At 39.5% G+C, this 12026-nt stretch overlaps 1 protein-coding gene across 1 annotated transcript in view; it reads right to left on the bottom strand.

Moving 5' to 3' along the window:
- Nucleotides 1-12026, bottom strand: part of MYO3A (myosin IIIA) — a 122795-nt gene that overhangs the window by 46286 nt on the left and 64483 nt on the right. The window contains exons 10-16 of the mRNA XM_014945894.1: nt 7315-7414; nt 6349-6465; nt 5122-5226; nt 4954-5037; nt 3972-4174; nt 1369-1467; nt 1151-1265 (exon numbers count right to left, since the gene is read on the bottom strand). Coding sequence (XP_014801380.1) covers nt 1151-1265; nt 1369-1467; nt 3972-4174; nt 4954-5037; nt 5122-5226; nt 6349-6465; nt 7315-7414 — 823 coding nt within the window. The remainder of the gene's footprint in view (nt 1-1150; nt 1266-1368; nt 1468-3971; nt 4175-4953; nt 5038-5121; nt 5227-6348; nt 6466-7314; nt 7415-12026) is intronic.

Consider the following 12026-nt stretch of genomic DNA (forward strand, 5'->3'; position numbering starts at 1 on the left):
GAAAGAGACCGTGAACTCCACTGCTACTACAAATTAATGCAAAATGAGGATGGAGGTACAGAATAGGTGAATAAACATTTTCTGCTGGCTATTCAAATATTTACATTGAGGGAAGCCAGAAATATTTAATTGAAATGAGTCATTTTTTCTGTGAAAAGCTCCTTACAACATACAGTTTTATCAAAGAAATTAAACCATACACCCATCCTGCAGCACTACTGCTATATTTCACAGATACTGTATGGATCATACTCCTACTACTGTTTGTGATAAATGAAGTCAGTGGTAAACTACAGCTGTGATGCACCACTTCTCCTAAGTGGTGAGGGAGAACTAGGGTGCAGGATGGGGTTTTCTTCCCCTGCATCCTACTTTATAAATCCAGAGGCCTGTCTTATTTTAATTATACCAAAGACAGCTTGAGGAGAGGGGTTTAATGGCCAGCACAGCAATGATATGACATCATAAAGAAAGAATGGGTTCAGTTAATGTTGAGTGATGAGATTCGCTACAAAGGGATGTAAAAACTTCATTCAACTTTGCCCCTGGAGTTGTGAAAATGTATTGAGTTCATCAAAACTCAGATCAACAAAATGAATTTTTAGAACTCTCACCCTGGATTTCCTCTTAAAACAGAGACGAGGCTCATACTCACAGACCTAAAATTATAGGGTAATAAATTGTTACAACATCATATTCTATGCACTTAATTTGCAAAAGCCTTTTTTCTCAATTACTCAGCTGTGCTGTGTTCGCTGATTTCAAAGTCTTGTTGACTGTATGCACTTAATTTGCAAAAGCCTTTTACTCAGCTGTGATGTGTTCGCTGATTTCAAAGTCTTGTTGACTAATACCATTTTATTACTTTATCAATGCCTTGAAACATTAAAAATGTAAACGTGGTAACATAACAGAATTGACCATCCAATATCCTAAAACATAAACACACTACTGCTGAAGGAAAAAAATAACATAAAGCATTTAAATAATCTCCCTTGTTAGTTGACCATGCAATATCCTAAAACATAAACACGCTACTGCTGAAGGAAAAAAAATGACATAAAGCATTTAAATAATCTCCCTTGTTAAGTTTTTCCTGATTAAGGTAGCCATTAAAGATCACCAAAAAGAAGGGGTTATCAGCACTCACCTCCAGTGTAAAACCTATGACTTTGAAGCACTGTTCAATTAGTTCAAACTGAGACTTATAAAAGCTATTGTTCATGAAATCTTGCACTATTCTGAAATGATCATTTTGCAGATATCTGAAAGAGATGATGGATACAGAGACAGAATGTAAATGAGGCTGAGAATTCAACCACACCGCATTTCTTGGTAATCAATTTAGGCAAAAATAAACTGCATTACCTGGGAGGTCTATATTCTGGCAGTTTATAATGTGCCAGTTTTTTCTTTTCCGCCAGACCAGCATAAATATAATAAAAAATATGGAAATTTTTCTCTCCTCTGAAACAATAGAAACAACGAACTGGTTTAGTAGTGTAACTACATTACATTTACTGACGACATACTTGCTATTATTAAATGTTACTTTAATAACGGGCAAGGATCATGCAAACCGAGACAGGACTCTTGAAAGCAGCTTTATTACACAAGTTCCTGTGAAGTGAACGTCCTTTCTGTGCCGCTGTGTGTTTGTTCTGAAGCTGCCAGGGTGGTTGCTCGGTGCTACAAGCAGCTAAATGCTGCTCTGCCTTTGGTGCCATTGGTAGATGCCGGGTGAGATCTTGCACGTCGCTCACCCACTCGCATCAAATGGGCTGCATAACCTCCAGGTATTTTTAAAAATCTTCTGACCACGAGAGAGCTATACACTCCTGATTCACTGGATCCAGTATGTTTGCTATGTCCCTTAGCCCTCAACCAAGAAAGCACATAAGCAGACATTCAGCAAAAAGCCTTATGACTTGGCATGCTTTGCTTAAACGTTAGGTGTCCAAACCCAGGCCAGAAGGTTTATTTGCACATCCAAGCTTCCTGCGCACCTTATGAGGAAGAACTGGATGCTTAGGAGGAAATTTGTAACCACCACTGAACCCTGAGATGGCCAAGTCAGCCACTGTGAAATGGCAAAAAGGAATTGTGTTCAACCCCCTGGTTTCTGTATGACCTGAGGCGTGTGGTTTCAGGAGCACCATCACAGCCTCCTGTGAAATGGGATCAGAGCCCAGTGCACTCCTCCCTGCATAGGGGTGCCTAAATGAGAGTCCAGTGCCAACTTAGTTTGCATATTTTACTGTGGACAGTCAGTAGTAGAAACCAAGACCAAATTATGGAGTAGGAGCAGATGCCTTATCTTCCTCCTCAGTGTCTTACACATTAGGTTGCATAGCTGTGCTTTGTGTGCTCTCTGAAACCCCACTGTGTCCTGATGGTTTCTCTATTCTCTTGGAAAGAATAGGAGTACCTGTAGGTTCAAAATCTCTGAATTCGAAGTGGGTCTGGAACTTAGGCCTCCCATTTTCTGGGTAATCAGTCACAGGATTTCTGCACAAGTTATTTCTCACTCTCCATGTGAGTTTGGGAGTCACGTTGTCCCAGAAGAGCAGAACAGACTGCCCTTGTAACGCAGGCACCTGAATGCCAGTTCTCTGCCCTGCATGGCTGTATGGACCAGCCACACAAAGACCTCAGTGAAGAGGAGAACATGCCTGACACAAACAGCTTCAGGAGCCCTTGGAAGTTCATGCCTCAAAATTTAACCTCCTGCAGGGGCTTTTACGCTAAACACTTTGGTGGCGTTTCCTTGTGAATTCAGACATCTAAACACCCACCTAAACAGCACTAGAGGCACATAAATGCTTTGCTGACTTCCTGACTCAGCATGTAGCTAAATATAAATACAAACTGACAGCCACAGAACAACTCCATGAAAAGTTATGGAAAAAAAGTGGTATTTTATGGAAAAATCTGATTTAATTTGGAAAAATCAGTGTGCTTATTTTCAACTGGGGAAAAAAAAGCACCATTTCATAAAATCACATCTAACTTTAAATTGGTTATTGAAACATTCCAAGTGATACTTAGATGTTCTTCATACCACAAATTGAAAACAAGCAACAAGGTCATCCAGAACTACAAAAAGAGTAAAAATGAGTAAGAGACCAGCATGGGAAAAAATTTAAATCACTGACAACATTCCTGGTCTCAAACTCTGTTTTTCCTATTATTATGGCAGAAAAGGAGTTGCCAAAATATTTGTTATCTGGAGGTGTGGATGAAAACCATGTGTCAATAATTTAAATTAAATGGAAATGCTATTTAATTTTTTTGTCATTCTATATTATGAGATACACATATGACAGATAGATCTGTTTTGCATTTGGTCCATAACCCCTTATAACCAAATCCTACCAGATGTTCCAAAATGGAAAACAAGCACTTTGTAAACAAACAAACAAACAAACAAAAAGTTACAATACTACAGGAAGATTAGAGGAATTAAATCCACATGATATACTTAACATGATACTGCAGACTTCTAAGAAGAAATGTGTAACTTTTAGAACTATTAGAAAGTTTTAACTTCTTTACATATTCTGATACACTTTATATATCACATATGCATTTTAATGAGATTTGTTTAAATTACCCATGAGGCAATGAAAAAAAAAATATGATATACTTAACATGATACTGCAGACTTCTACAAAGAAATGTGTAACTTTTAGAACTATTAGAAAGTTTTAACTTCTTTACATATTCTGATACACTTTATATATCACATATGCATTTTAATGAGATTTGTTTAAATTACCCATGAGGCAATGAAAAAAAAAATCAGGAGTAGTTTTCAGCTCCATTACAGATTTATAAGCTATTCATATATCATTTTTAAGAAAAAATCCCAGTACCTCATTCATCTTCATGTTGTGATCCAAGATAATTTTCTGCATTGTAGGCCTACTCTGTAACCTACAATTTAGGCCAAATATAATTTGTATACTTACACTGCCTGGTGGACAACTCTGGATTTTTCAAGGAGATACTCTGAAATCTGAGCTCCTACTACAGTGCCACCGCAAGTGAATTTCATTTCCAAGTATTTTCCAAATCTGCTTGAATTATCATTGATGATAGTGCCTGCATTCCCAAATGCTTCTACAAGGTTATTCACCTGGAGGATCTTCTCCTGTAGAGTCCTATTATTAGCCTGCATATGAAAAATATATTGCCTAAAATTATCAGCAATCATTGAAATACATTCGTTCTTAAGTGTTTCTTTCCACTTCTAGTTGGTATTCTGAAGTGCAACATCATCACAGCAGCCATTCCCATGTGAATCTTATGGGAAAGAAGGCACGTATATATCATGAAACCTCTCAGAATATAGCAATCTGCAGAACTAATGGCTGGCTGGAAGAGTGAACACACATAAGGATAACAACAACAACCAGAACTAATCAATTTCTGTGGTCCAGCACTCTGAGCAGGCTGGTCTGCTTTTAGGGTCCTTGGTAGCATCTGCTGAGTGCTGTGCAGCACCATACCAATAGATCAGTTTGCTTGCATCACACCTGGGACATGCAAAAATGGCATTTTATTTAGACAGTTCTGGTGGTCGATTCCCACAATGACCCTGTCCCACTGACAGCAATCTGGTTGTGGAAGGAGGTGAAAAGCCAGAAGAAGATTTTATTCCGTACAGTTTGGGTGATTTGAAGACGCTCAGTTAAACAAAGGACAGACTGAGCCACAGCCCTCACTGCAGTGGGTACTTCCTTGCAGAATGCCCAAAATATTTTCACATTGCCCTTGTCCAGGAGGGAGGAAGGGGTAGATAGATCAGCATCATGTTCCCATCTGACCTTACAGAAGTTCTTTGGAAAATATATTACAGTCTTGCCCCCCTACCAATGCCCCGTCTGTAGGATCAGTTGACTGGGCCTAAAATAGCAAAAAACTTGCAGAATAATCCTCTCTGAAACATACCTTGCCCAGGACAGTGAGCTGCTGAACCAGAAGATGGGCGCTCTGTGTCTTGCCAGCTCCACTTTCTCCAGAAATAACGATACACTGCAGAGAACAAGAGCATGACTCTGAGCTCATTACTTATCTCTCAGCCCAGCAAAGGATATAATCAAGACACCTCATCTTTACCTGATCGGAGTTGTATGTCACCATGGACTGATAACCTATGTCAGCAACAGCAAAAATATGAGGAGGGTTGGCAGTCCGTTTTGCTCCAATATACAGTTTGGAATGCTAAGGGTAAGCAAAATGAAAACATTATCAGTGTCCCTTAATTTTTTTTTTTTAATCAGAGTTTGGTTTTATTTTCAGATTAGTGTTCAGCATGCTGAGGTTACCAGCAGTGATGTTTTCTGAGTGACGTGTTACTGCACTCACTACACCATGAATCTATATGTATTTAGTACTGTAAGAACAGCTTAAAAAGTTGAAGCACAATTTTATATGATGTCAGCCCTGATTATGCTATGAAACTCTAATTATTAGAAGAAAATTTAATGATTCCAGGCACCAACTCATAATTTCATTTGTACTTCACATCCTTTTAGTATTTCTGTATGATATTGATATAGAAGCTTAAGATCTTTTCTGTACCTGTAGTATCTGATAACCAATAATGCCAAATGATGGTATGATCAGACTTTCCCATCTGTCCCCTTTTGTATAATGGGGAGGCAAATTCACAAAAGTTAAAATTATATAGGGTTGCTTTGTGAACTGTTTGATCAATTAAATAGCTATGGCTTCCCCAGCTCTCTTGGAAGGAAACGCTCCAATCTCCTACCTCCAGCCATTCACAGAAGTTCTCCATAGGAAGTAGAGGTGAAGAAATGCTCCCTCCCATAAAGAGGGGTAAGATTCATGAATAAATGCGCTTATCTGTACAGATACTACTTCTGAACTCACTGTTAAAGCAGCCAGTACCTTTACACTCTGTGTAGTTCTAGTCAACAAATCTCATGAAGTTTAGTGCAATTTATCTCATCCTAGAATGAATACTGAAAGTTACTAGAAGATGAACAACCTCAAAAATGCTGTTTCTATCCACTGGTTAAAATAGATGACTTGCTCAGATATAGATGTTTGTGTTTTAGACGCATTATAGACAAGATCTACAATATAGACATATAAGAATTGTATTTTTTTTTTGAGGTTTTTATTTCTGTGCTGACATTCAGCACACGATAAAGATGTGTGTCAACATGCAATTGAAGGGATAACTGCATTGGTAATCCTGTTTTTCAGAGTGATCTGAAGTAAATCCCAAGAATGGTCCCATTGTATGTTTAACTCAAATATTTGTATTTTAATGGAAATGAGAGCTAGTTTAAAAGAACCAAATGTAGATTTTCATACCTGTGAAGAATAAATATCTATGTTCCGAAATGGATTGACAGCGATGAGAATGTCCCCAACATACGTGTAGATCTGATCCTTGGCGTAACCCTTCTGCAACTGCTCTGTTACTGTATTCTGATGGAGAAAGAATAGGAGCATTGAATCACATGGGGGAAAAAAGAATATTAGGACAATATTTATATAGTTACAATGACTGAGGATAAAAAGGGAAGGTATTAATAGTCAGGAATGCAACTGATCATGATCAAAAGTGAGTAATGCTTTCAAACACACTGGCATTCCTAATTTCTTGTGTCCAAACTCACAGTATATACTTATAGAACCCCAAGTAGCTGTAGAAAAATGAGTTAATAAGTACTGCTTTAATTCAGTTAATCAAAGGTTTCCATGAGACAGTCCTGTTTTCATTTCTAATGCTACAGCTTCATGTAACTCAAGTAAAAGCCATATGCTTGAATTCATAGCTGCCATTACAGCAGCCCTAACAGTACTCTCAGTTATGCTATAACACGGATGTTCAATTGTTTGGATTCTATTAATGTAAACAATCAGGTATCTTTCTATATTAACAACCAGTATCTGCTGTGATTGTTCTCTGCTGCTGTAGAGCGAGTTCCACCTGAACCAAGAGCAAAGAAGGGCCCATTAGCGGCATACTCAATTTCTTGACATAATTTCCCTCACCTTCTTCTGCATACAGAGCTGAGTATGTAAAGTGGCTGGTTAGGTTTCCAATCAAAACAGGACAAAGAACTGGATGAAGAAATTCAAACCAGCCTTGAGACTATTCTGAAGTACATGTGAAGATATTTAGGCCCTATTCCCACTGGAACAGAATAACCAGCAGTTACAGTACACAATTGAAGTGTGACAAGATCGTTGAACTTGAAAATCAACAGTATACCATTGTGTTTTAGTACATGATTACCTCTCTTCAGGAAATGTGAAAAAGGAGGTTCTTACCTCATCCAGTACCTCCAAGGTTGCTAAATCATCTACCTCTTCCTGGTTTGAAACCAGTGACTTACTGTAGTTCCCTTTCTTAGTATGAATACGTTCAAATCTAGAAAAGAAAGACATGAAATCTCCTGACATAAGGAAACACAAAGCAGATCTTGCATCTGTAACAATCTTGAAGACAATTCAGCCAAAACATTCCAGCTTTCCACTGTTCTGATTCAAACATACAAATGTTTAAATAACAGGACAGGATATAACTTCTTAGTGCAGCACACCCGTACTTGACAATTAAAAATCTATGTTTTGATCCCACAATTCACACCATGAAGAACTTTTTCACCATACAGATCCCTGCTTGATCACACTCGTACATCAGGAGCAAGACTGGAGCTATGCAGTACAGGGGGGAAAACCCCCATATTTATAAAGCATATAACAGTCAAACTCTGGCACCTACCTGCAAAAAGAAAAATGACCCAAATAAAAATTATGGATAAGACAAAACAGGGGTGTATGATGAAATAGTATGGCAAAGATGATGCAGACAAAGCATTTGGGATAGAAACATTTCTAGCTTAGTAGTGTCAATGCTGTAAAGCCTGGCCAAAATGGCCACGCTGTAGAGCAAAGTTCTACAGAACCTCTGGGGTATGTGAAATACATCCTGACTGAGAAGAATTTTCCTGGACTGTGCAGGATAAAAAAATCATACAAAATAAGGAAACAAAATTTCAAATCTTTTTCTTAGCAGGGTTAAATTTCAATTAAGTTTGTCTTAAATTGAAACTTCTTTTCTCTGTAAAACAAACCAAAGAAAACTTTATACAGTCTTACAGAAATGAGCAAGAAAATTCCCAGAGCCTTGGATCATTCTCTATCCGTGAGTAAAGGCCTCTGCTAAACAAAGCAAAAGCAGCAGAAAATGCAAGCTTTACAACTCAAATTAGTTATACTTGCTTTATGAGATGAGGGAAATCAGGGAAAGGAAAACTGGATAAGCAACAGCAGAGCTCACAAACTAAATCAAGCTCAGGTGTGCAATACAGCACAAGCACAGAAAGAGTACATCTCCTGCTATGACCTCACTCCCCTTAATATTAAAGGTAGGAAGGCACCTCTCAAACACATAGAACATATACCTTGGAAAACTGAGAGAGCAGGAAAACTGTGTTGTGTGAAACACACTCTTTACCTTGATTCCAGATAAGACCAGGGAAATCCTTTATTGAATTTTGACATTTGGATATATGGCATGAGTCAAAGCAGAGAGGTGTTTGCTACCCAGGGCAGAACTTTAGCATAGAATGAACAGAGGACAGGAAAAAGAAGGCAGTTGCACCAAGACAGAAAGTTAGAATGAATGAACATCACACTGAGGGAGCAAGCTGAGAGACTTCTGAACCTCCACAGTAAGATTTACTGCAGAGTCTAATGGGCTGTACCCATTCCACAAACATCACCTACTTCATGGGTGCTACTTCAGGTTTCACAGGCTGCGCACTGATGTGGGATGCAGGTGCAGAAAGTCAAGCAGGCACCCACTTGGCATTAGGTTCTGATTGCCAGGACTGAAAAGGGGCTGGAAGAAAGGGCCAAATGATGCCCTCCCAAACTGGGAGTGCAATCAAGATGTGAATGATGGAAGCGTGGGCATGAGTGCACTTCATCTAGCACTTCTTTCAGTTTCTCTTGTCTCTAATAATTGTTCCCTGAGGGTGACAGAATGGCCTGTCCTCACCCAGATGCCACTAATGGAGCAGTTTCTTCCTCCCTCAGCCAGATGCCAGCTAGTAGTGGAGTCTTTCCATTGTCCCTAGTGGAAAGGCAGGAGTTCAACACCCACCACAGCTGACCAATTCTGCAGCCTTAATATCAAGACACAAATGTGTAAGATTTCATTGCAAGAGCTAGCACAGTTTCATGATCTCTGTGCCAATATCGCAGCCCAACACCCAGTGTGGAGGCTAAGCGACCAGGAGGCACCACGAACAGTCCAGATCAACAGGATCTGCATCACCCTCACGCAAGAGAGGGACCAAGTCTTGCCAGTTTTACACCCAGCTGTTTTGCAGACTGTTGTTGAGACCCTGGAGCTGCATGGGAGAAGAACCCACTTCCAAATGTTTTCTTTCTTTCAGTATTTACTGTAGGCCAAAGAAGACTGTTGTAGACACAGTTATAAGGAAGACGGTGAGGATGAGTTGCACAGAGGTGAAAAGCAATGGGAATCTTCAGTGCCGTGCCAGAGCCTTACTGCTGCCATGCAATACAGAAGATGCAACGTGTGGCTCTATTTCCACATGAGCAGCGTAAACAGACAAAAAGAGATGCAGGAAGAGAGCATGACTCTGGGGGGGGGAACTAAGGCAGCCTTTGCTGCAATAAATCCATAGCCAGACTGCAATTTGGTATGTGTTTAAATGTGTTGAAGCAGAAAACACACAGGAACAGAAGCAGGCAGCCTCAGAAGGAATGGGTCTGATGTGAAGCAGACGTCTTTCCTGGTAGTACTGTCCTTGCAGTTACACTGTGAGAAAATTTTTGGTTGTATGCACCCACAGGTTGCATTAAAAAAGATGTGGTACTATTAAGATTGAAATTAACTCTTCAGCCTTGCACGGTCTGCTGCTACTGGATTTGCATTTACCAGCTAAAGGGTTATTACTGCATTCAAAGCCAGAGGTGCAGGCAAAATCCTACACCCTCAATACCACCCCCCTCATATCCTGTCCCCTCTAGAACCTACACTCCTATTTATACTTCTTTTTAACAGTTTTAGTTGAAAATTTGAATCTGGATAGTTGAAACAATTTCTTCATTGTTCCTGCATGAAGGCCAGTCTGTATCCAGAGGATGCATCTAACATCAGCATGACTTTGAGAAAAACCTATCAACATGCACATGAGGGAAAGATGCAGGAACTGCAGGACTATGTAAAGCTCTGCTCTTCTATTTTTGACATTGCCAAAGGAAGACCCAAAACAAGATATCTGTCAAGTTATGTTTTCCATTTCTGGTGGAATTGTTACACATTCAATACACTTTTTTTTTTTTTTTTATGCTACTGCATATCAGTGAGAGAGTGACATTTCCCAAGATTTGTTTGAATTACCATTTTTTTGTTTAATGTAAGAAGTTAGGAAGTGCCTTGCAGGCAGGGAGGGGAATACTCCAGTCATGGAGATTTTTCTTTGTTTTTGTTTTTTTTTCTTTTCTTTTAAGGAAATTATTTCTATTTATGCCAGGGAAGTTTAATTACATAAAACTGATTCTCCTGTAATCCTCTTCTTAGCTGACATTATGAGAACACTAGTGCTTGTTAAACTAGATTATATTCTCCGTTCTCCAGAGTACAGCAGAGCGGCAGATTTGCAGAACACAATATTTTTCTGCTTTGCTGTCAAAGGGCACAGACCCCTCAAGGGCAGTTATACTGCTTCACTTGCTAAAACTCCAACCATTTAAAAAACCCACATCGGTGCTGTTGACATCAACGCTGAAATTTCATTATTGTCATGCACACAGACATTGTGAACTGAAATAACCATGTTTCTCTGTTCTGTTCAGAAATTATTTGTTGGAGGCATTAGATCTTACAGCTTTGCTCGACAAGCAATTCAAACAGCTAAAGGCCAGAAACATCAACTCAGTATGGACAAGAAAATGAGTCAAGACAGCATTGTTTCTGTGCATCCTCCTTCACACCCCCTTGCTTATCTTTCAAGATTCAGTTAAATCAAAAAGAGGCAACTGCAGCTTTTTCTGCTTCAAATTGTCAGAACGTATTTAAAAGATTTCTGATAGTTCCAAAAATACCATGAAAAGGGAAGTGTGACTCACAATGCCCTGTTGAACTCTCTGCCTAAACTGGTTGGAGAATCATCTACAGACTGAGAAGTGACAGAAAAAGGGCTGGCCTTAGTCTGGGTGTAAAGAAGAAACTAAAAATAATCAAGTTTTCTTTAAAGTGAAGGTGGGAACAGCTGTACACCTCCCAGCAGTTACAAACAGCATTACAAGTGACAAACGGAAAAGAAGCAACACAGAGAAAAACCTGTAGAGAATCCATCATGCTATTTCTCTGGAGGCTGCTCAGAGCAATAATAATTCACACTTAAAATCAAAATTTTGTCTTTGACAGATGTAGCTGGTAAAATATGCTTAAGTAAAACTACATACAGTCTTGTATCCATGCAAAATCTGCACCTGAATTTAGAAAACTGTACTGATAGACTCCAGCTGTGTCTGCACAAAGCGTTGCAGACAAACCTGTGCTCCCTCTCTGCTGAAATGGCTGCACAGCAGCGGCTGCAGGCTCAGGGAGCTGTGCTCAAGCTTATGCAATGCTGCCCAGCAGAGCTATGGGGCTTTTTGGTTCAGAAGTGGGTCATGTCCTGGTCTGCACAATCTGTATGTCAAAATCTCTGCTGGTTTACCGTGCCCTGCAAAAATGCAAATTAATGGTCTTTCACAATAGGCTCAAGAAATGTCTGCATCCCTGACAAGTTTCAGGGAAAAATAGGTATTCTTAAATGAGCAAATAAGATATCTCTAAAAGGACTCTTTGGGATTAGTTCTTCGTTGCCCTCATGATTCAGGCCCATGCTCCACAGTCAGAACCATACTGGGAAGTCAAGGAGGAATCTCCAAATGTGAGCAACACCTGGCTAGGTATCCCACCTTCAGGAGAAAAGAACTGCTGGGCAAGTGGACTG

Source organism: Calidris pugnax, unplaced genomic scaffold (assembly GCF_001431845.1).
Source record: "Calidris pugnax isolate Ruff unplaced genomic scaffold, ASM143184v1 scaffold19, whole genome shotgun sequence".
NCBI classification, from domain to species: Eukaryota; Metazoa; Chordata; class Aves; order Charadriiformes; family Scolopacidae; genus Calidris; species Calidris pugnax.